The 24370-nt window shown below is 45.2% G+C and overlaps 1 protein-coding gene across 2 annotated transcripts; it reads right to left on the bottom strand.

Annotated features, from left to right (window-relative positions):
* On the bottom strand, positions 1–24122 carry LOC101431609 (alanyl-tRNA editing protein Aarsd1). 2 transcript variants are annotated; one of them, XM_058284306.1, is made up of 17 exons: positions 24100–24122; positions 23614–23727; positions 23434–23500; positions 23234–23332; positions 22831–22920; positions 22088–22141; positions 16290–16421; positions 13634–13793; positions 10729–10786; positions 10138–10294; positions 9925–10041; positions 9572–9702; positions 9186–9252; positions 8916–9007; positions 8366–8420; positions 6932–7026; positions 1–4495 (listed from the first exon to the last, which is right to left on the bottom strand). In XM_058284306.1, exons 1-17 carry the CDS (start codon positions 24105–24107, stop codon positions 4360–4362), a joined length of 1632 nt encoding a protein of 543 aa, XP_058140289.1. In that variant the 5' UTR covers positions 24108–24122; the 3' UTR covers positions 1–4359. The 2 variants fall into 2 exon arrangements, with proteins under 2 accessions (XP_058140289.1, XP_004484635.3); XM_004484578.5 differs by lacking the exons at positions 22088–22141; positions 22831–22920; positions 23234–23332; ... (1 more) ...; positions 23614–23727; positions 24100–24122 and adding an exon at positions 16571–16690.
* Between the last annotated feature and the right edge of the window lie 248 nt (positions 24123–24370).

Consider the following 24370-nt stretch of genomic DNA (forward strand, 5'->3'; position numbering starts at 1 on the left):
TTGTACACTTTTTTTTATTAGAGCAGTTGTAGGTTTACAGAAATATCATGCAGAAAGTACAGAGTTCCCATATACCTCCCTTACACAAGCAGTTTTCCCTTTTTTAAATATTTTGCAATTCACATGGTACTTTGACACAATTGATGAAACAATATTATAATTATACTATTAACTATAATCTGTAGCTGACATTAGGGTTCACTGTGTTGCACCATCTATGATTTTTTAAATATGTATATTCTGGTAACATCATACAACCTAAAATTCCCCATTTTAAACACTTCCAATATATAATTCAGTGTTATCAATTATATTCATAATGTTGTGCTACCATCACCACCATCCATTACCAAACTTTTCCATAGCCACAAACAGAAACTCTGGGCCCACTAAATATTAACTCCCCATTTTCCCCACCCCCACCCCAGCCCCAGGTAACCCGTATTTGAGTTTCCAACTTGATGGATTTGGACTGAATTGTACACTTCTAAAGGATGAACTTCATATTATATGAATCATATCTCAAACAGAATAGGAGGAGGGGGAGGAGAAGGCAGCGGAGCACGGAGGCTAAACACATTCTTACTGAAACCCGACCACCTGGGCTTGGACCCCACCTTTGCCCCATGCTAGCACATGATCTTGAGCCTGTACTGTTAAAGTCTCTGTGCCTCAGTTTTGCCATTTGCAAAATGAAATGATTGTATCTACCTTTCAGGTCTGATAGGATGATTAAATTAAATTGTTAGAATAGTACCTGGCACAAAAGTAGTGTATAAATGCTTCATACATTTTTTAAAATACACAAGTACTTCTAGGAATGGAGCATCCAGAGATCTGCTGCCCAAGATTTCTCGAGTTTCCAACCACAAGTCATGTGACTTTTATCTGCAGGGTCCTGACTCCACCCTTAAGGGTGTGAAGACTCCCTGATGCTGTCATCCCATTGCCGGTTGGGTGAACTCCCTTCTACCAGGCCTGTGAGGACCACAGTCCCGTCTGCTGCCAAAGAGTCACTCAGGTTTAGTGGGAATGTGGGGAAATGGGAAGCTTTAGATTCAGTTAAGTGGGAAGGCAAGTGTTACAGCCAGTGGGTGGGAATGTATCTTTTATTCTTCAAAATGCCCATCCTGCATAAACGGATATTCCTCCCGACTGCATCTTTCCTAAAGCCCTTGGGCGATGCATGAGACAGGAAAAGAATCCCAAGAGGTGGCCATCACTGTCCATGATGGTGAAGGTCTAGAAACCACTTGTACCAGTTGGGGTCTTTGGTTGTAAACAGAAACAACCTCTAACAAACTTAAATAGAAATGGAATTTATTGCGAGGATCTGGGATACTTCCCAGAACCAAAGGGAAGCCTGGAGAGCCAAGCTCAAGGGAGGCAGGAAGCAGACAAACTAGGAGCCCAGAACCCCAGCCAAGGCACCACCACAGGCGCCTGGTCCGTCCTGGCTTCATGGGCAAGTCCGGAACGAAAATGCCTCGTGTGAACTCAGGACTCATTTCCCTCCATTGCAGGAATCCCAGAAACGAACCCCACCTATGCCTCCTTCAATGTTAGGGCCCAACACATGTGGTGCTTCTTATGCACAAGAGCCCACTGGTTAATACCTGCTTCCTAAAAAACTCAAGGAAGTGAAGAAATGAAATTGGACTTGGCATTCAGAAGCCGGGAGTGGATGGGCCAGAACACAGGGGTCAAGAGGAGGCTGGTGCAGTCCATCAACTTCAGTTAAAGTCATGGGCCACGTGACTCAATCACGGCACGTCCAAAGGAACACAGGCCAGCCATTAAAAAGAAAGCCACCACCAAATCAACAAGAAGCACGATTTGTATGCTTTGACAGAGAGCTGTTTTCAAGATTTTTAACTGGGGAAAAAAAAAGTGGAAGCAGAAGTGCAGAGTTATGCCTAATGCAGAGCAAATAGCTACCTATGTATTTGTGTGTGATTCTCAGGAGGGAGAAGAATGAGAACAGTGAACACCTCCAAGGAGAACTGGAGCATGAAAGACGAAGAAGACTTACTTTTTCTGCATGACCTTAATACACTAAATTTTTAAAATCATAAGTCTATATTCACAGCTTTAATTTCTTTAAAAAAATTATAAAAGATTTCAAATAAATAAATGAAATGGGGTACCCCAGTTGCATTGCCATCCAGTATCATGCGTGATAATTCAGTTGCAATACGAAGACAGGAAGCATTTTTTCTGTTGCCAAACAGACTCTTTTGTCTGTGTGTCTATTTCTGCAGGTCTTTCTGTTCCTCCCAGTCTTTGCTTTAGTGCAGTATTTTGCAAGAACTATAAACAAGAATCAGAAAGCCTGGGTTCTAGTTTGCCTCACAAGCAGTGTGACCTGGAGCAAGTCCCCCACTGTGGCAAAGCCGTTCCAATTCTTCACTGTAAAATGAAGTGAATGCATTAAATAGTCTTTAAATTACTTTGTTACTATGAGATCTGGGGTCTTTAATAAGAATTTTACACAGAGATTGTAGAGCAAGTCAGTAGTAAACTCCCTATTTTCAGGTCAAGAAACAAGCTCAGGGAGATCAAACACCTGCTTTGCCTGAGACAGTCTGGTGCATACCTGCTATCTGGCATGATGTTTACAGCACCCATTTTTATTCTCAAAGGTGCATTAATTTGGATAATAAATTATACGGTCACTCTAGGTCTGTGATCAGAACCCAACCAAGCATGGCCAGCAGAGAGGCCTCCCAGTCCACAGCTCATTTTATTACACCCAAAGGAAACAAAGACACAGAGGAATAGAGGGAGATCACATACACTCACTCACTCTCTCTCTCTCACACACACACACACCACCAGAAAATGGATTCACATAAGTCTCTGTTCAAAGGAAAACTGCCCGAATCCTGCATATTCAGGCAATGCAAATAACACTTGCCCATGTCCCGCCAATGGATCAATGGGTCCACTTTGTACAGCATGACTTTTTTTTTTAAGATTTATTTTTAATTTATCTCCCCTTCCCCCCCCCGCCCCCCACCTGTTGTCTGTTCTGTGTCCATTTCCTGTGTCTTCTTCTTTTGTCCGCTTCTGTTGTTATCAGTGGCATGGGAATCTTGTGTTTCTTACTTTTGTTGCGTCAGCTCTCCATGTGTGCAGCGCCATTCCTGGGCAGGCTGCACTTTCTTTGGCGCTGGCGGCTCTCCTTACGGGGTACACTCCTTGCGCGTGGGGCTCCACTATGCGGGGGACACCCCTGCGTGGCAGGGCACTCCTTGCGCGCATCAGCACTGCGCATGGGCCAGCTCCACACGGGTCAAGGAGGCCCGGGGTTTGAACCGCGGACCTCCCATGTGGTAGACGGATGCCCTAACCACTGGGCCAAGGCCGCTTCCCCAGTGTGACTTTTCTTTTCACGCTATGGTGTTATCTAAAACATTTAAGTGAAAACAGCAACATGCAGAAAAGTGTACAGTTTTCTGCCATTTATGTTTCAAAATGTTACACATTTGTAAAAAAATACTACCAGAAAGATACAAGAAACTGATAGCAGTGGTTGTCTCTGGAAAGGAAAACTCAGGCTTTGAGGGCAGGGCTGCAGGAAGACCATAAAAAAATATATGTATTCAAAATTTTCTCTATGATGCTTTTCTTTCCTTACCTCTGGGCAGCCTGTCAATGCCCCAAATTTCACCTCACAAACTCCAAGTAAAATTCCCCTTCCTCTGGCCACCTCCTTGCAGCCCAGCTATCCCACTAATCCCCTCAACTAACAATGATTCCACACCAGATCCATACCACCCCAGAGGCACGGTCTACGCCACTTCAGCTCTCCCCCATTAAGCTTCGTCTGCTGCCTAAAACTGATTTAATGATGCGCATTTCAGGGTTGGAAGAATATGGAAACAGCTGATCACAATCACAGCCATAAATTATCTCCTCTGGATGTCAGGTTCCATCCTTTCACTTTCTCAATAACCGATTTGAGCATCATTCTACTACATATTTTTGTGGCTTCTTAACCAATTTGCAAATTCATTGATACTTTGTAGGTATGAAGCAAAGGACTGGGAAAAGAAAAAAAAAAAGGAAATTTTAATGAGTCTAAGCTCTCAGTTAAGTCACCGAACTTACATGCACAAACCTTAGAAGACTGCATTTCCACATTAAGAAAGATTTCGGCTGGGTTTAGATTCATTAGTACGAAGAGATACCAATCACATAAGCACACCGGAATACACGGTACAAATTGGCTACATAAATGCATGTGGGACCACAACCATTTTGAGTCAAGCCATTTTATTGTCCAAGAGACTCCCTCTGTGGTGACAGGTGGCCCGATCTCAGTGGTAGGAGCAGCAGGGAGGGCACCCTGGGTCCTCACTCCTCAGCACTCTGGGTGCCAATATAGTCCTGGAGAAGAGCCCGCACCTCTGTTCGCCGGCTCATCTTGGCAGCCTTGCCCTGAAAGCGGCCTTTCTTCCCTGCTCCTTTGCCTTCTAGGACCTCAGCCACCCTGAGGAGCAGAGATATGGTCAGGGAGGAGATCCCTGGGGGAAATGCCAGAGAAGAAGTTTACAGAGTACCAGGGGTGGGGGTGGGCAAAGGGGAGTTAATGCTTAATGGGCACAGAGTTTTCATGGAAAAGTTTTGGAAAGGGATGGTGGTGATGGTAGCACAACATCATGAATTAAAACTGATGCCACTGAACTGTATGCTTGAAAGTGACTAAAATGGAAAATGTCATGTCACATATTTACCACAACAAAAATAAGAATAAAAAAATATGTGCACCTGTGCAATCAGATATGTGCAATGTATATTCTAGGAGTGAATAATTAAAAACAACAAGCATCTGTAAGTGAAAGGGGCCAGATAAATTACAATAATCTGTGGTATGAAATACAACTATTATGCAGTTGTTCTAAGAATTGAGATATGCCCATACATTCCAACATGGAAAATATCCCTGAAGCATATTATTAAGGGAGATTTAAGTTGCAGGATAATACATGTGTTTCAATCCCATTTGTTTTCCTTTTTAAAGAGATTATATCAATGAACAGAAAAAAAGAATTGGGAAGACACCAAGTATCTGCAGAGGTGCTCTCTGCAGAGTGGCGAGGTGACCACAAGGGGTCAGGACTGCAAACACACAAGCGTGTGGAGAGCAGCAGTGAAGCAAGCTGGGTGTGAGCAAGCAAGAAAGGTGGGCGCCTCAGCAAACTGGAGGAGACTGTCTTGCCTAAAGGGAGTGGCCACTGCTTTGAGCGGGATTTTGGGTCCAGCATTGCCAGATTATCCCTTCCTTTTTTGTAGAAAAGCTAAAACTGTTTTTATATAAGAATCTCCTGATTTTAAATTGTAGCAGTTAATTTGGAAAATTTGAAACACTATGCAGGTCACACTAGCCTACATGCTACATCTGGCTGCCTATCTGCTTAAATACTTACATTTTGCTTCTATGTTCTATAACAAATATGCATTCATCAAAGCCAATCAGGGAACTCTACAGGCCAGAAAGATTATAGGGCACTATATCTCCACATGTAATTTTTCTTTTTTTCATTCTAGTAGTAAAGTTTTTTAAATCTTTTTTTTTTTAAAAAGATACATAGATCACACAAAATGTTACATTTAAAGTCATAAGAAGGCAGTGGACTTGGCCCAGTGGTTAGGCCGTCCGTCTACCACATGGGAGGTCCGCGGTTCAAACCCCGGGCCTCCTTGACCCGTGTGGAGCTGGCCCATGCGCAGTGCTGATGTGCACAAGGAGTGCCCTGCCACATAGGGGTGTCCCCCGCGTACGGGAGCCCCACGCGCAAGGAGTGCGCCCCGTAAGGAGAGCCCCCCAGCACGAAAGTGCAGCCTGCCCAGGAATGGTGCCGCACACACGGAGAGCTGACACAAGATGACGCAACAAAAAGAAATACAGATTCCCGTGCTGCTGACAATAACAGAAGCGGGGAAACGGACTTTGGCCCAGTGGTTAGGGCGTCCGTCTACCATATGGGAGGTCCGCGGTTCAAACCCCGGGCCTCCTTGACCCGTGTGGAGCTGGCCATGCGCAGTGCCGATGCGCGCAAGGAGTGCCCTGCCACGCAGGGGTGTCCCCGCGTGGGGGAGCCCCACGCGCAAAGAGTGCGCCCGTGAGGAAAGCCACCCAGCGTGAAAAGAAAGAGCAGCCTGCCCAGGAATGGCGCCGCCCACACTTCCCGTGCTGCTGACGACAGCAGAAGCGGACAAAGAAACAAGACGCAGCAAATGGACACCAAGAACAGACAACCAGGGGAGGGGGGGAAATTAAATAAAATAAATAAATCTTTAAAAAAAAAAAAATAACAGAAGCGGACAAAGAAGACGACGCAGCAAATAGACACAGAGAACAGCCAGCCAGGGTGGGGTGTGGGGGGAAGGGGAGAGAAATAAATAAATAAATCATTTAAAAAAAAAAAAAAAGGTATGAGATTCCACATCTAATTTAAAATGAGAAAATACCAAACAAGAATATAAGTGTAAGGAAGGCTAATAAAGTTCTAATTTTTCCAAAACAACTACATCAATGCCTTTTTCATTTTAGTCTCAAAATCTAAATTTTCTCTCCCAAATGTTTTTCTGTGCCTCTGCTTTGCTGGTACTTTAAGCACCTGCTTCATGTGCCTATTGATAATCCAGCATTGGTATTCATGTATTGCTGAAAGACCTAGCTTCCAGTCTCAGTTTACACTTTGACTATGAGACCTCAGGCACAGGAGAGGATGTCCTCCAGCTGTATGATGGGATGGGATGATGATAGTGATAATGGTCCCTGCTCAGCCTACCTCATATGCCGGTGATGCCAACCAAGTGAGAGCACAGATATAAGAGCCCTTCAATCAGTAAAGGGCTTAGTGTTCATGGGTTGCATTTTACAGGCTCTCCCACCCGTGCAAGAAAGTCCACAAAGGATTACCTGGGCCCCAAGGTCTCCACAGCTTCAGCTGGCCCTGCCAGTAAGAAGAGCCCAGCACCTTTCTCATCGCCCACAGTTAAAAACAGGAGGGTCTCCTAGGAGGTAAGACAGGGTAATGAACCCTGATACTTAAAAGTGTGGAGTCACATACACCCCCAACCCCTGGACTCACTCTCCTTAGTGCCTACAACAGGTTCCCCCGGTCCTCCCCTCTCAAGCCACATGATCCAGCCCCTCCACTCTGGCCCACCAACGCAAAGATACTTTTTGAAAACAACTATCCAAACTTAGGTTAAACATTAAGAAGGAGGCAGGGGAGTGCATGTGGCTCAAGCTGTTGAGTGCCTGCTTCCAACATGGGAGGTCCTGTGTTCAGTTCCCAGTGTCCCCTAAAAGCAAAAAAATAAAGAAAAAGCAAACAAAAAACCCAACTCGGGAGCCGATGTGGCTCAGTGGTTGAGCACTGGTTTCTGACATACAAGGTCCCAGGTTCAATCCCTGGCCCTGATACCCTGGGGAAAAAAAAAAAGGGGGGGTGGTGGCGTAGGAGACTGCTGACCATAGCCAAGCATGAAAGGGTTTTCATGATCTGACACCCACCAACCTTTCCAGCCTAGCTACCCCTGCCACCATGTCCCCTGTGCCTGCCATTCCCCAAACCACCATTTTCCCAAGTTCTGTGCCTCTTCCTCCACCTCTACTGCTTACTCTGCTTGGCCACCTTTCCCCCCTCGTCTGTCTCAGCAGACTTCAAGGCAAGCTGGCTCAACATGTCCCACCCCTAAAGCCTTTTCAGGTAACGTGCTCCTGTGCCTCTACCTCCCATACAGCTCTTTGGGCCTAGGTGCACCTAATCATTTAACCTGCTAAATTATAAATGTTCTGTCTGCCAGACCACAAAGTGAGGTCCCTGTGAATCAGTCCTCTCTACCAAGAAAACTCATAGAGAGAGGTATACACAGTACTTGACCCAGAGGAGCAATTTCAAAGAACGTTTTTGGAGTAAATGCAAAAGAGAGAGACCTGGAAAGCTCTAAGCTTTGGACTGTCAGGATGGGGGAAGGGTAGTTGAAGCCAGAGGCAGAGGAAAATGAATGGGATGGTCTTTAAAGGGCCTTGCCAACCCCCAGATTTCTAATATCAGGACCTGGACCCTCATAAACCTGCACTGCTCTGAGGAGCTCCAGCTCTGAGAGGAGGAGCTTGGAAGCTAGTAAATGTCACAGCCCCAGAAAGATCAACATCATAGACCTAAGACGACACCTGAAGCAGAGCTTGACTCTCAGCTAGTGCTAATAAAACAGTACTTGATGGGTTTCCACTTCCTACTCTTTAAGTGTTCACATGCAGGGATTTCAGCTAAACTACCACGACTTACTTGTTTCTCCCTAGGACTTTAGCCAGGGTGGGTAAAGCATCTCATGCCCCTCTTACCTCTGACCCAATTTCATTGGCAATGATATTCATGAACTCAGAATCCCCCTCCTTCCTACAATAAAGGACACAGACAAGAGATCCAGATTAAAGTTGAGTGTGAACTGGGCAACTGCAGGAAGCCCGGCTCCACCAGGCGAAGCTATCTTCACCACTGTCTATTTGTGCTTACAAAGCCCCAGCCCCAACAGCAAAGAGAAAGAGTGTTGGCTGAGGAGAGCCAGCCAGACAGACACGCTTTTCAGCCTTGGCAGTTCGTAAACAAGCTGTGTTTGTTTCTGTCTCTCTTGAACAGAATTCCCCAGGATAAGCTGAGATCTGTTGGATGGTGAAGGAGGTGAGGGAAGATGGAATGAAGGATAGGGTGTTACAGTAAAGAGGTCTGTGTCAAACCCAGGAAGGCTGGTATGTAACATACTTCTCAGGATCTACTGTGCCCTGAAAATTCCAGCAAGTGACCCCCTCCTCCTATCTCCTGCATGCAGCAGAGACGCTGAGTCCCAAGCCCAACACAGCTGCCCTGCCTGTCCTCCAGCCCCTAACCTCTCACCTGTGAAATACGACCACACCTCCCCAGTCGGGGCTGTTCCTGAGGCTGTGAGCAGTGTGCACGGCCAGGTCTCTGAGCAGATTCAGGTTGTTCTGAAATGGAGGTGATAACTCAGGAGATACCTGGGAAGGATGATGAGAGAGAGCAGCACCTTCCCTTCCCTCACTCTCCCCTTTGACAAACTACACATTTGGTCAGACAGAGGGGCCAAGTCTGGGGAGCCTATGCCAGGCAAAGCCCTTGCCCTCTCCAAGCGATGGATTAAATTACCTTCTGCAGGAGCTTGGTCGAATTTTGTAGCTTTTTCACAGCTTCCACATGCTCCTCTGCTCCACACCTACGAGAGAAAGGTCAGTGGAGCCTTGCCCAGCTTCCCGAGTACTTTTGGTGAGGAGGGTAAATCAATGATGCCCTTCTTGAAAGGGTGACTCTCTCCTGATGGGGGCCAGGGGACAAGAAGAAGAGGCCCATTAGACAATTGAGGCAGAGGATATAAAGGAATAAGTCATTTTGTAGGGATCTGATTTATTATCCAAAACATTTTCTTTTATGATTGCATCTTAAAGAGATTAGTCATCCACCTTACGGGTAGGAGAGCTAAGCCCCAGGGTGTCAAGATCCTGGGAAACAGGAAGATCGGCAAGAAGGGGGCATACTTAAGCAGAGCGGTCAGTGCTTTTTCAGTCCCATGGCTTCTCTCCATCCACTTCAGCACCCGGTTTCCAGCCAGAAATATAAGGTTGGTTTTGTTCTTCTTTCCCTTCTCAGTGCCCAGAATCTTAATGACCTGCAGGCGGCAAGGGAGTAACACACATACGCGTATGAATACACTGCAGCGGCTCCTGGAACTCAGGGCAGGAGAGGCCTACACCTCCACCCCAGCTCTGAAGCAATGAAGGAGTGATTTCTTTTAGAGTCCTGAACTGCCCCCCATTACCACCCCAGCCCTGTGTGAACCTCCATTCCCAATACCCTCTCCCTCGACCACTCAAAACTCATCTTCACCCACCTGAAGGTCACTGAGATTGCTCACATGCGTCCCACAGCACATATTGGAATCAACACCCTTGATGGTAACAACTCGAATGGGCCCAGCGTGATCATCCGGCAAACCCCGGCCCCTCACCTGGGACAGAGGAGGGGCAGAAGTGCTGTCTGAATTTTGAGGAGGAGCCCTCAGAGGATTACCCAGCAGAAGCCACTTCACTGGCTCTCCCCTCACCTGCTCCACCTCGGGATCGTCCAGGCTCAGCTCTTGCACGTTCACGGGCAGCCGATCTCTGATTTTTTCATTGACGCTCTGCTCAATGGCAGCTACTTGCTCTGAAGTCACAGAAGGGCTATCAAGCTCAATCACACTCCGGAGTCGCCCTAACTCCCTGCCAGGGGAAGGAGTGTGATCACAGGATGTTGACGACAACAACAATAACGTATGAACCACCCCACCGTTTACAAAGGGATGTTCCTGTAAATGATCTTATTAATCCTCACATAAATCCTGCAAGGCAGGGATTAGCATTCCTGTTTCATAGGTGAGGAAACTGAGGCTCATGGGGATATTAAGGCATATGGCAAACGCCCTGTGGCCAGTGGGTAGAGGAACCAGAATTTACCCCCCTAAGTATCTGGGCTCCCAATTCCATGTTCTTTCCTAAGTACAAGCAGATGTCTCTCCTCTCATCCTATCACCCCATCTTCAAGGGGAAGAGGGGACCACGAAGAAAATTAAGAACTCTCCCCTTTCTGACCCTTTACTCAGAAAGTTGCTGGTAGTCAGGGACCCACACCCTATAGTCATCTGCTTCCTGCTCACCATGATGTTGTTTTCAGCCCAAATAGATGGTCAGCAACTGCTGTGATGAGATGCTGCCCTGAGCAAAGAAAGCAAAAAGACAGGGGAAGAATGAGAAGTCCCAGTAGCTACCTACTCCCACAATAATATAATCACAGAAACTGACTTGTGGAAGACGTTCCAGGCCTGGGTAATATACTTTCAATACTTGAAAGATCCTCACGAGAATCCTTCAAGAAGCACTACAATGCCATTTCACAGATGAGAACACTGAAGCCTAGGGAGATCAAATAACTTGCCAAGGCAATGTGGCTCATCAGAGAAAGAACCAGACTTTGAATTCAAGTGGTAATGTATCATATTCATTCAGTAAATATTTACTGAATGCCAATCGCAGGCAAAGGAAAAAGACCTGGCATTACAGATACAGCAACATCTCTGACTGAGGACAAAGAGGAGGAGCAATTTACTCTGCGAAAACAGAGGGACTGAGACAGCCAAATGCCTCAAGAAAAGAGAAGCAGCAGGATGTGCTCAAGGAATGGAGACAAGGTTAGCATGGCCAGCATGCAGAAAGCAAAAGGGAGGGGGCACCAGATGAGGCTGGAGCTAGACAGGCCAGTCCACACAGGGCTTATAGACCACAAGAGTGTCATTTCGTACAAAGACCTAGAGAAAGCTTTTGAAGAAAGGAGGAGGTGCCATGGTCAGGTTTTCATTTTTTAAAGATTATTCTGGAGATGCAGATGTGGCTCAAGTGATAGAGCTTCTGCCTACCATATTGGAGGACCCAGGTTCAATCCCTGGGGCCTCCTGGTGAAAAAAAAGAAGAGAAAGCATGCCTGTGAGGCAAGCCACTGCCCATGTGAGTGCCTACGTAGTGAGCCAGTGCCCACACAAGTGAGCCATGTAGCAAGATGATGACGCATCAAAAGAGAGACAAGGAGAGAGTCAAGGTGAAGTGCAGGAGAAACCAGGACCTGAAGGGGCACAATTGACAAGGAACCTCTCTCCACATCAAGGGTCTCCAGGATTGAATACTGGTGAATCCTAGAGGAGAGAAAATGAGAAGACAACACAGACAGCAAAAACAACAGGGCAAGCAGAGGGAAAAGGGGGAAAATAAATAATTAAATCTTTTTTTAAAAAATTACTTTTCTGGCTGCTGTGTGAGAGAAGGGGCTGCAGAGGAGCAAGAATGAATGTCGAGAGGAGTGCACCCCATAAGGAGAGCGCCCCATATGAAACAAGTGCAGCCTGCCCAGGAATGGCACCACACACATGGAGAGCTGACGCAGTATGATGCGACAAAAAGATACACAAATTCTGGGTGCCACTAACAAGAATACAAGCAGATACAGAAGAACACACAGTGAATGGACACAGCAGACAACTGGGGGGGAAGGAAAGAGAAATAAATAAATCTTTAAAAAAAAAGGCCATATCATGATCCAGTTCACTTAAAGGGTATTATATTTACACCATATAATTATGATCACAATAGATTTCAGAAATCTTGGGCTATTTTCAGTTGTTTATAATTTTCTAGACTGGCTTTAGTACCCCCTGGCTCATAAGGGAAGAGTCTAGAAGTCCAGAAATTCTACTTCTGCCTTATCCTTAGTAGGCCTTAGAAAACTGGCTAAGTTATAGCTAACAGTCTAAATCTGATTCTAACCAAACTGGAGTACTGAGACAGAAAAAAAAAATTACCCTTAGTTTTCAACATGGACTGCCCTCAGGGACAAATTCTTCGGAAAGTAATCAACTTTGTGATAAGGCTCATAGATACATAAAGTAGGATTAGGCACAATTTCTGCTGCTGAGATTACCGTTAAATTCATCTTAAGATGCAAATCCTTCTAACAACACAAAGGAAAAGCCCTGAATGCCCAATATTTGCTCAGAGAAAGCTGTACAAGTTATTTGAGCTTATATTCACAGCAATATCCCACATCTCCTGCCTACTGGGAAAATTTCCTGATTAAATCAATTCAAGTTAAATTACAACTTTTAAGTCATCATTATGCATTTCAACTTGAAAAGATCATCTCATCCCAACAAAAACATGGCTCATAGCTCTTTTGACAGTATTACTTAATCATGGTCATTTTTCTCCTTTTTTTAAGACAAAGGTTTTTCTAAAAATAACAGCTCTTAAAAATGGTGAACTCCACAAATTTCTTCCAATCCTGAAACATCTGTTTACATGGTGGGTAAAAGAGGATCCCTTTCCTTTACATGTGGAATAATTCCTCTCTAAAGAAACATAAAAATAAAACAAACATTTGAGCAGCTTGTTTTCAACTGTGCAATGACCAATAAAAGCAGCCTCTACACCAAAAAAAAAAAAAAAAAAAAAAAGAATGAATGTCGAGAGCCCAACAGGGAAGCTACTAGAGGTCCAGAGAGAAGGCAATGGGAGGTGGGACTAGGATGACTATGGTGATAGCAGAGAAATTTGGAAGATAAACCAGAAGGACTAGTGACTGAATGGTTATCCTCAAAGAGAGAGACATGTCTGGAAAGACTTCCAGGATTTGGGTTCACACAGCTGGGAGGATTGTGACCCCCTCTACTGAGAAAGAGAATGCTGATAGAGTACTGGGTTTGGCACCTTGCAGGGAGAGATGGATGGGGTGTTTTTTAATTCCATTTTGGACATTTTGAGTTTGAGAAGCCTGTGAGACATCCATATAGAGATACCAAGTGGAACGTTAGTTATATTCAAATCCAGCAGTTATGCTAATATTTGTACGTGTTCACATTGCTTTTACAGCATTTCTTATATCCTGCCTGAATTCTGAATATGCCTGTCTCTTCCCAAAAGTTCACTTCTAGAGAACTCCGACTGTGTCTCAATGACCACGGAATTCCCACACATGGCAAGTGCTCCTCCTGGATGTGCCCTGCCAGCCTCACTTACCTGAGTGCTGCTGCATGTGGTCAAACCTCCGCTCCCAGTCCACCCGGACCTGGACCTGGCTCCCAGGTACCAGGGGCGTCTGAGTGAAATGATCAGCCTGGGAGCCCTGGCGGGTCACTCTCAGCACAGAGATATCATTGATAGTTCCACGGTCATCGGGCTGGGGGAAAAAAGTGCAGGTAATCAATGGTGGGAGGCAGGCTCACCCTAAATCCTAGACACAAAGACCCTCGAGTGAAAATGTCTGAGAGACAGACTCAGAATTTGAGCTCCCTAAGGAAAGTGGAGGCAATGCCAAGTGAAATGGGTCTATTTGTCTCTCAGTCCTCTTTACCTGAACTCCTATATATTTTATTCTTGAAACAGAATAACAGAATTAAAACAGAAACAGACTGTAACTCAGCAAAGAACTTTAATAAACCCCAAAGACACCTCCCCATCCTCATTATCATTACCTAGTTTCGATTCTTATCATCTCTTAAGGGCCTCTAAAATGATCTGAATTTTCCTCCCTCTCTCTACCCCATACTCTACAGATAATAGAATTAGAATAGGGGGAGGGCGGGAAAATAGCATTAGACTAAAAAATATTTGTTCCTTTAAAAAAGTATCAAGTGCCAAATGCTTACAAGACATTGTGCTATGGGAAGCGGACTTGGCCCAGTGGATAGGGCGCCTGTCTACCACATGGGAGGTCCACAGTTTAAACCCGGGGCCTCTTTGACCTGTGTGGAACTGGCCCATGTACAGTGCTGATGTGTGCAAGGAGTGTCCTGCCACGCTGGGGTGTCCCCTGCATAGGGAGCCCCACGTGCAAGGAGTGCGCCCCGTAAGGAGAGCCACCCAGCACAAAAGAAACTGCAGCCTGCCCAGGAATGGTGCCGCACACAGGGAGAGCTGACACAGCAAGATGATGCAACAAAAAAGAAACACAGATTCCCGTGCAGCTGACAAGAGAAGTGGACAAAAAAAAAGAGAGAACAAGCAGCAAATGGACACAGAGAACAGACAACTGGGGTGGAGGAGGAAGGGATAGAAAATAAAATAAATCTTTAAAAAAAAAAGAATACAATGACCAACTTTATTTAAAAAAAAAAAAAAAGACATTGCGCTAACCCAAGAATACAATGTAAACAAGACATGGTCCCTTTCTCCAAGGAGCTTAAGAGTCTGGAAGAGAGGGAAGTGGACTTGGCCCAGTGGTTAGGGCGTCCGTCTACCACATGGGAGGTCCGCGGTTCAAACCCCGGTCATCCCTGACCCGTGTGGAGCTGGCCCATGCGCAGTGCTGATGCGCGCAAGGAGTGCCCTGCCATGCAGGGGTGTCCCCCGCGTAGGGGAGCCCCACGCGCAAGGAGTGCGCCCCGTAAGGAGAGCCGCCCAGCGCGAAAGAAAGTGCAGCCTGCCCAGGAATGGCAACACCCACACTTCCTCTGCCGCTGATGAAAACAGAAGCGGACAAAGAAACAAGACGCAGCAAATAGACACAGAGAACAGACAACCGAGGGAGGGAGGGAATTAAATAAATAAATAAATCTTTAAAAAAAAAAAAGTCTGGAAGAGAATATAGACAAGCAAACAGGCAACTGCAATATGATCTAAAGCATGTCATATGAATAAATACATTGTGCTAGAGGAGTTCCAAGGAAAGAGATCTAACTATCTCAGGGAACCAGGGAAGCTATCCAAAAAACTTGATGTCTAAAAGTAAGTCCTTCTGTGGATAAGTGAGGTCATGGTTTTCTTTCAGTAGGTAAGAAAATCTTCATGTTGAAAAAAATCACTGCAAAAATGATGACATTGACATGAGAGTTCCATGCTAAAAGCTTACCTAAGATGTGGAAGATATATATACGCTAATTCAAGCCTATTGAGAACTGAAACAAAAGGACCATTTGGCCTTTCCTCTCTGTATAAAAGGGACTCAAAAACCTTGTGTTCCGGGCTCGGGATTGAAACAGAAAGCTCCCGAGTCCTGCCGGCCGTCAATAAACCATTTTTCCTTCTCAAAATCATTCCTGAGTCCTGGCCTCTCTATACACAAATAATTGAACCTCTCTCAAATTCTACAACACAACCTCACCACAAAACTGGTAAGCCTGCCTTCTCCCACTCATCACCGCCAAATTCCCTCAGGGGAATCTTTTTCAGTCCTGGTCAAAACTGCTAAGCTCACTCCTACTTTGCACTTGCTATTCTTGCTGCCTAGAATACTCCCCACCACCATTACCACCACCAGGTGAAAACAGTGGCTGACCTGCTCATTTCATTTAGGTTTCTACTACAATAATTCGCCCCATCCCATCACTCTTTTTCTCTTTACTCAGCTTTATTTTTATTTACAGCACCTAGCACTACAAGACACATTATTAATCTAGTCAGGATTCTGTCTTCTCCAATAAAGAGTCCATGGATGTAGACACTGCCTTGTACACACACTCCCCCTTATTCTTAGAGCCGAACTAGTGTGCCTATGGTATGTTATGTCTGGATTACTATTTATTGATAAAAATTTGTTAAATGAACTGGATTGAGCAAATTTCCAACCGTAATCGTTACGGTTGAGATTGAATGGGGACATGAGAGCACTTTCAGTCTAAAAGTAAAGGAATTAGGGGCTCCCCGAAAGGGGGACGGGCTGAGACTGGTCTGATACCTGTCCTCCGCCCTCGGGGAAAAGCAGAGTGTCTTCCAACACCACTTGGAAACCGCTCAACACTTCCTTCTTGCCGTTGCTTCCTTCGATCTGCAGCTCCGCAGGGCGGCAGGAGACCACGGTGGTGGTGAACTAGAGAAAAAGGGGGAGAGAAAATAAGCCCAATCGCAGCCCTCTGTAAACCCGACTGAATCCTATCTCGGCACTTCCAAGCGGCGCCCTCTTCCTCGCACTGCCCCATCCGCTCGGCAGCATCTAGCCCCTTGACCATTAGGCCTCACCTCTCGGGCGTAGCTGTCCCTCTGGCACCGAAACGCCATCGCTGGTGTCTCCGGCACCGGGAGTAGGCACAGCTTGGGGGCGGACGGAAAGTGCGGTGGGGCAAACTTCATTATGGGCGCGCCTCTGCGCAGAAGCAATAGAAGTAAAAACGGTGTGCCGCTTGGTCAAATTAACTGAAACATGCGAATTGCAAACATTCTGGGCAAACGAAGCAGGTGAAATTTTTTAAATGATGTTTTATTTAAATCAACTTATCAAAAATATTATCTCATCGTGTAATGGATATTGATATTTCTTTTTAAAGTGAGATAGTTTACATTCTTTTATTTTTCCGTACAAAATCCTCGAATCCCGGCGTGTATTTTACACTTAACATCACATCTCAATTCAGACTAGCCACATTTCAAGTTCTCAGTAACCACGCGTGGCTATTGTTGAATAGTGTAGGTTAAAAGCTGTACAGTTAAAAGCTGTAATTAATGCCTTAAAATGTTAAACGGATTAAAAGTTAAAATTAACTTTTTTCCTGCTCTTTTAACTCAATAAAGACTCCAGATATTTCAGAATTGAGAATTTTCAGATTTTAGGCAGGTAATGCAGAGCATACCCCATATTATGTAGCACCCTAAGTTGAGACTCTGGGGCACCAGGTGTAATTAAACTCATTAATATTTATGCTGAGAAAGAAATATATTAAATGGTATAAGTAAGGATTATAAATAAATTATTTTAGGTAGATTTTACTACCAAATGAGTATTGGGGTCCAAAGTTTTTTTAAAGGCTCTCATTTTCAAAACTTTTCAGTTTTCAGAATTATAAAGGGACATATGCTGTACAAGTTCGAGTCCCAACTCTGCCATTTATTATGCCCTGCTGGGAAGCAGACAAGACTGAACTCCTGACCCATGTGGTAACTGGCCCACACACAGTGCTGCCATGCACAAGAAGCACCCTGCCACGCAGGGGCACCCTCACGAAGGGGTGCCCCACGGGCAAGGAGTGCGTCCTGCCCTGCGTGAAAAAAGCTCAGCCCGCCCAGGAGTGGGGCCGCACACACGGAGAGGTGATGCAGGAAGATGACGCATCAAAAAAGAGACGCAGTTTCCCAGTTCTCCCAGATAATACAAGCAGACACAGAAGAATACAGAACAAATGGACACAGAGAGCAGACAAGGGGGGGGGGGTTTAAATAAAAATAAAAAACAAAAAACAAAAGGAGTGGGTAAAGAAATTTATATACATTTTAAATATATATATAATGACTAGCTTCATTATCTAGAAAGAAAGGAGCTACATATTTTATAAGTTTGAGATGAGGTTCAAATTTTTTTAATGGAGTAATATATAAATATTTAGTAAATTGGAAAGCATGATACAAATATAGTTATTTTCAGTATTTTTTAAAGTTTAAGGACTTACATCTTAATAGCAAATGGAGGGAAACGGACTTGGCCCAGTGGTTAGGGCGTCCGTCTACCACATGGGAGGTCCGCGGTTCAAACCCCGGGCCTCCTTGACCTGTGTGGAGCTGGGCCATGCGCAGTGCTGATGCACGTAAGGAGTGCCCTGCCACACAGGGGTGTCCCCCACGTAGGGGAGCCCCACATGCAAGGAGTGCGCCCCGTAAGGAGAGCCGCTCAGCGCGAAAGAAAGTGCAGCCTGCCCAGGAATGGCGCCGCCCACACTTCCTGTGCCGCTGGCGACACAGAAGCGGACAAAGAAACAAGACCAGCAAACAGACACAGAGAACAGACAACAGGGGGGGGATTAAATAAATAAATATTTTTTTAAAAAAAAAGCAAATGGGCAAAAGTCATGGACAGAGCACATTAAAATAATATGAAACCTTAATAAAAATAAACTATGTGCAATCTTAAAAGAAAATTAAAACCAGCTACAATTTAATCTTGCAGAGATCTAAAAGGTTTTGGAGAACAGTTGATAGGAGGGAGAATTGGTGCAACTTCATCAAAGAGCAATTTGGCAAAAGCTATCAAAATGTTTAAATATATCTACTCTTTGACCTAGCAAATCCAATTATTTAGAAGTTCACCCTTCACATATTCTTAAACAAGTATGTAAAGATCTACATTTAAGAATATTCACTGCAGCACTGTTTGAAAGTAGCAAAACACTAACAACAACCTAAGTGTCCTTCAGTCAAGAACCAGGCAAATAAATTCTGGAAAATATATTCAATGAACTATCATGCAGTCATTAAGAAGAATGAAATAGATCTGTGTACACTGATTTGGAAGGCTCCCCAACATATATATTAAGTGGGGAAAAAAAACACCATGCGAGATGTATATAATATGACTCTAATTGTATTGCATGACTCCATAGTATGACTCCAATTGTACTGCATGTAGGTATGATTCATATGTTGCATTTACCTATATATATAAAATTTTAACATACTATAAACTGTACATGATACTATATATATGCTGTATGTTGTATGTTGTTTTCTATATAATTATACCTTATACTATATAAAATATAAGCATTACAGAGTTTATAATGTATGTAGTATACATAATTAAAATTTTTTTAGAAACTATTAATATTGGCCACCAGTACAAGACTGATAATGAGGATTTTACTTTAACTTTTATAGTCTTCTATACTATTTTAACTTTTTACTATGTCCATATATTCCTTATATAACTTTTTTTAAAAAGGTTTTATTTTTTTATTTTTCTCCCCTTCTCCCCTCCCCCACTCCCCAGTTGTCTGCTCTGTCCATTCACTGTGTGTTCTTCTGTGACCACTTCTATCCTTATCAGCGGCACCAGAAATCTGTATTTCTTTTGTTGTTGTTGCCTCATCTTGTTGTGTCAGCTCTCCATGTGTGCGGCGCCATTCTTGGGCAGGCTGCACTTTCTTTCGCGCTGGGCGGCTCTCCTTACAGGGAGCACTCCTTGCACGTGGGGCTCCCCTACGCAGGGGTCACCCCTGCGTGGCAGGGCACTCCTTACGCGCATCAGCACTGCGCATGGGCCAGCCCCACACGGGTCAAGGAGGCCCGGGGTTTGAACCGCGGACCTCCCATGTGGTAGGCGGACGCCCCATCCATTGGGCCAAGTCCGCTTCCCTCCTTATATAACTTTTAAAGTTTACTTCTTCAGTAAATCTCAACACCTCACCATTAGTTTAAGGGCAAATCTGTGGCTTTTGCATTTTGTCATACTCTCTTGTACACATTAGCCAGTCAAAAATTATTTGTGGACCAAGGGGGTAGCTGACTAATGGAGGACTAATCAGACCTCCCTAACTAGAGGAACATCTAGTTTTTAAAGTGTGAAGAGATTTCTGGAGGGTGCAGGGAGCTGAGGTGGGGTTTCACACAGTTTCTAGGATGGCAGCATTAGCCATTAACAAAAGGTTGGGGGCAGCAGACTTGGCCCAGTGGTTAGGGCCTTTGTCTATCACATGGGAGGTCCGTGGTTCAAACCCCGGGTCTCCTTGACTGGTGTGGAGCTGGCCCATGCGCAGTGCTGATGTGTGCAAGGAGTGCCGTGCCACGCAAGGGTGTCCCCCGCGTAGGGGAGCCCCACGAGCAAGGAGTGCACCCCATAAGGAGAGCCGCCCAGCGCGAAATAAAGTGCAGTCTGCCCGGGAATGGTGCCACACACACGGAGAGCTGACACAACAAGATGACACAACCAAAAGAAACACAGATTCCCATGCCGCCGCCAACAGAAGCGGACAAAAAAGAGGGAGCAAATAGACACAGAGAACAACAGGGGGGTGGGGAGGGGGGAATAAATAAATAAATCTTTTTTAAAAAAAAAAGGTTGGTTTCTGCTCTGAGAAATCATAACACTTACCTGGCCAGAGAGAAGTCCCCCCAGCTGGGTCACAAGCCTGCCCCCAACATCTTTCCTCTTCCAACCTCAACAACAAGGGCCAGAATCTCTGACACCTACTCCCACTCCTTCCTTTGGGAAGAACTCTAGAGTGAGAAAAGGCTTAAAGTACAAGAAGGAAAGAGACCAAGAACATTTCCTACATATTTATTATAATCTGTATGCTGCTTCTTTTGCTTTGGCTCTGCCACATACATACACACACTCAAATACTAAAGAGAGCCCTGATGAGTGGCCCAAACACAGAGATTACAAGCCAATCATAGCAAGAGTGAAGCCCCGCCAGGCTACTCCTTCCCCATCCTGCCATCTGACAGCAGCCACAGTCAGGCACCTAGGAGGGAGAAATAAAGCATGAGGGAAGATAAAACCAAAAGAACAAAAACAAAAAGAAAAACAAAAAAGAACAAAAAATAAAAATAAACGGGAAGTGGCTGTGGCTCATGCAAGTTGAGCTCCCGTTTACCACACAGAGGACCTCAGTTGGATCCCCAGGACCTCCTGATAAAAAAAGAAAAAAGGTATCCCCGACGTGTATGGTGCCAAGAGGTGCAGGCCCCCAGGTGCGAGGTGACGCACCAAAAAAGACAATGGTGCAACCAAATAGAAAAAATAATAAAAATAAAGCATGAGGGAGGACCCCTAATCTGGAGCTTCTAGGAAAGGACCCTGGTACATAACCAAAGCGCTGACAAAGACCTATCCTTTGCTTTTCAGAGTGACTGGAAGATAGCCCCAGCCTCCTCCTCTGCTCTGTTGCCACAGAAAGTAAATTACCTGTTGCTTCTGTGCTGTCAGAATCATCCTAGAGAGCAAAAAAAAGACAAGAGCACCTGTTAAGATCTACAAAGTGGTCATTTGTGTTCACAAATGCTGCTCATTCCCTCCTGCTCTCCAAGTTTTCCTTTGTGATTTTCTGAACCCTACAGCTTCTTGGGAGGCTAATACAGAAGGATTTAAACTTTGAATAATAAAAAAAGCCACAGGTACTCAGATAGCACTATTTTATGCATTATTTAGTCTCAGAATTTTAATTATTTAGTCTCAGAATTTTAATAATTCCTTAGAGCTGTAAAGATACTCAACAAGGACAGGTCTGCTCCAGGGCAGAGAAAGAGCAGGAAGAAGAAGGGAGGAAGGTAAGTCCTGTGATTGTCTAGAGCCTGGAGAAGAACATTCAATCTCCCATGTCAAATTCAGACTTGGCTAACAGGCAACGATAACTACTGTGTGCCAGGGATAGGAGCTTTCCAGGATCTTATTCTTAAGGACTAAAAGGAAACTGAAGGTTGACCATCCTCACCTCCCTATTATCTGACCTGAGTAAGTCCAATGAACCAGAGAGTAGGTGTTGCAACTCTCCTGAGGCTCAGGGCCCCAATGGCACATTCATCAAATGCAATGAATGTGCCACAATAATGAAAGAGGTTGCTGATGTGGCAGAAGTGGGGTGGGATGGGGTGCGGGGTATAGGGGAATCTTATATTTTTTTCTTTTATTATTTGTCTTATATTTATTAATGTAACATGTTTGTGATCTATGTATCTTTTAAAAAAGACAAAAAAGAAAATCTGCTATAAAAATAAATTTTTTTTTTTTTTTAAAAAGGAAACTGAAGGGTCAGGGGGGCAGGCTTCACATACGTCCAGGTCATCCATGGCAGGCGGAGGTCCCTTGGCGCTGACCTTCTTCAAAAGCTAGTGAGAAAAGGAATCACAAGGGAAAAGCGGGTGAGGGAAGAACACTCGGCATATTGATGGTCCACAGGAGAAACCTTCCCAACCAGAGCCAGCCAAGCAACTGTCCCCATCTTTAAAAGCCTCTAAAACCTGACTGGAATTATTTGGAGAAAAGAAAATTGATCCTCTGATTAAAAAGAAATTTAAAAATACACAGCACATTCCTTACTAGTGTAGGTTTGTCTGTTGGTGTTTTTGCAACTTGAGTAAATAACAGGAGAAATTCTAAAGTCAATAATGTATGTCAGGATACTGTTTATTGGGAAGCAGTGATTTATTTTATGATAAGGATTTTATACTGCCTAATTTGAGCTCCCCAAGACATTGTCTAGTACAGGGAGAAAGAAACAACAAAAGAGAGAACAGGAGTTACAAAAAAGTGGGGAAAGATTTGACTAAACTTTTTCAGAATACAGTCTCTACTCTGTGAATAGTCAGTAAATCTGTACATACAATTTTACTAATAGTCATTTCTCTCATCGCTATTAAATAAATATTGCATAAAATATGCAAAGAATATCAGCACCTATGAGTAGCCTGCCTGGGGAACACGTTTATTTCTGCCAGGCCCCAATGACAATGTGTGATGAGAGAGACAAAGAGAATGATCAAGGTGGGCAGGCAGTGGCAGATGCTGTTTCTCTTACCTCTGCATAATGTTCCACCTGAGCCATTTCCACCTCTTCATCCCCTTCCCAGTCTCTCCAGTTATCAAAGTCCACAGACAGCCACACTGGCTGCAAGATGAAACAAGGAGATTTACAGGCCAGCAGGGCAGCAGCAGCTGAGCGTGGAAGAGTGATGGGGTCAAATGTGTGTTTTGGAGAGACCACTCCATGCTGGAGCCACGCAGGGAATAGATATATTGGAGATGGGGCTGAATGGATAAGGCCTGAACTAGGAAGAGAGGAAGTAATGGACTCAGTTGACAGGACATTTTGAGTGACTCAGTGCTGGTGGGAAAGGAGACAAGGGAGACTGCTGGATCTAACCTATTTACCCTGATACATGGATAGAGAGCACAGGAGAAGGAGCAGGCCACACACCCACCTTGATATCCTCCTTGGTGAGCCGGGGCCAGGCCACCTTCTCCTTCCACTTCCTCACAAAACAAGTGATAGAGCGGCTGGAGCGCTTGTCCTGGGAGTCCTGACAGAGAGCCTCATTCTTAGGGTCTGAATGTTGGAAGGAACCCCCAGTTTCCCTAGGCAACCTTCCCAAGCAGACCTTACTGTCCCACCCACACTTACCTTGGAGTTCACCTTAGCATAGAACTCAATCTCGTTGTACAACTCTACTCCATCAGCATTCTTGCAGCTAAGGAGACAATGCAGCTGAGGGTGGTGAGAGGCAGGGCACTGAGGGGGAGGACATTAGGAGAAAGGGAAGGTTCCTGGGAAACCTGTCCCTCCAGAAGGCAGAGCCATTACCTGAACACAATGCGGTGGTCCTCGATAAGCACATGGACATCGGTGCTGTCCTCAACACAAAACTCCATGAACACATACTTGGGCCTGTCATACCACAGGGTTCGGGCATGTTGCCTAGAGAGGAGTTAAGGTGGAGCATCATAGGAAAGACGGAGGGACGTTTGTGAGTGATGGAGAGAGAGGAAAATCTAGGAAGTTGGATGCCACAGTCCTGTCAAAGTGAAACTAAATGAGACAGGAGACAGGGGGAGCGAGGGGAGTAGGTGTTGTGTGGTGAGAGGGAAACATGGGGAGACTCAAAAGCGGGACTCTAGGGAGTTAGGGAGAACATTCACATCCATCACACCTCCCCCTCACTCTACAGTTATGGAGACCCGGGCTCTGGGGCTTTCATGCGACCTTGCAAAATCTGGAGTGCCCAGAAGACAGGGAAAGAAATCTCCAGGGAAAAGAGCCAGGGGGTGTCCCGCGGGCGGAGACACTCACCATGCCATGGCGGCTCCCTCTGCCCGGTGGCTTTTAGAGTCCGGGGCAGAGGCCGCTAACTTTAGATCCTGGGGACGCCCCTAACAGCTGCCTCTCCTTATATGGTCGGAGGAAGGGCTGACAGGGAGAGCGTGGCTCCACAACCAAGGGATCTGCACTCCGAGAGACTCTGTGAGAGCATAATCCCTGCAGCCCTTCACATGTCTTTGGTCTCCAGAAACGTACCGATTAGGAACAGAGGACCCCACCGCTGGGTGCAGCACAAGGGCTA

The sequence above is a fragment of the Dasypus novemcinctus genome, chromosome 21, assembly GCF_030445035.2.
Source record: "Dasypus novemcinctus isolate mDasNov1 chromosome 21, mDasNov1.1.hap2, whole genome shotgun sequence".
Lineage (NCBI taxonomy): Eukaryota > Metazoa > Chordata > Mammalia > Cingulata > Dasypodidae > Dasypus > Dasypus novemcinctus.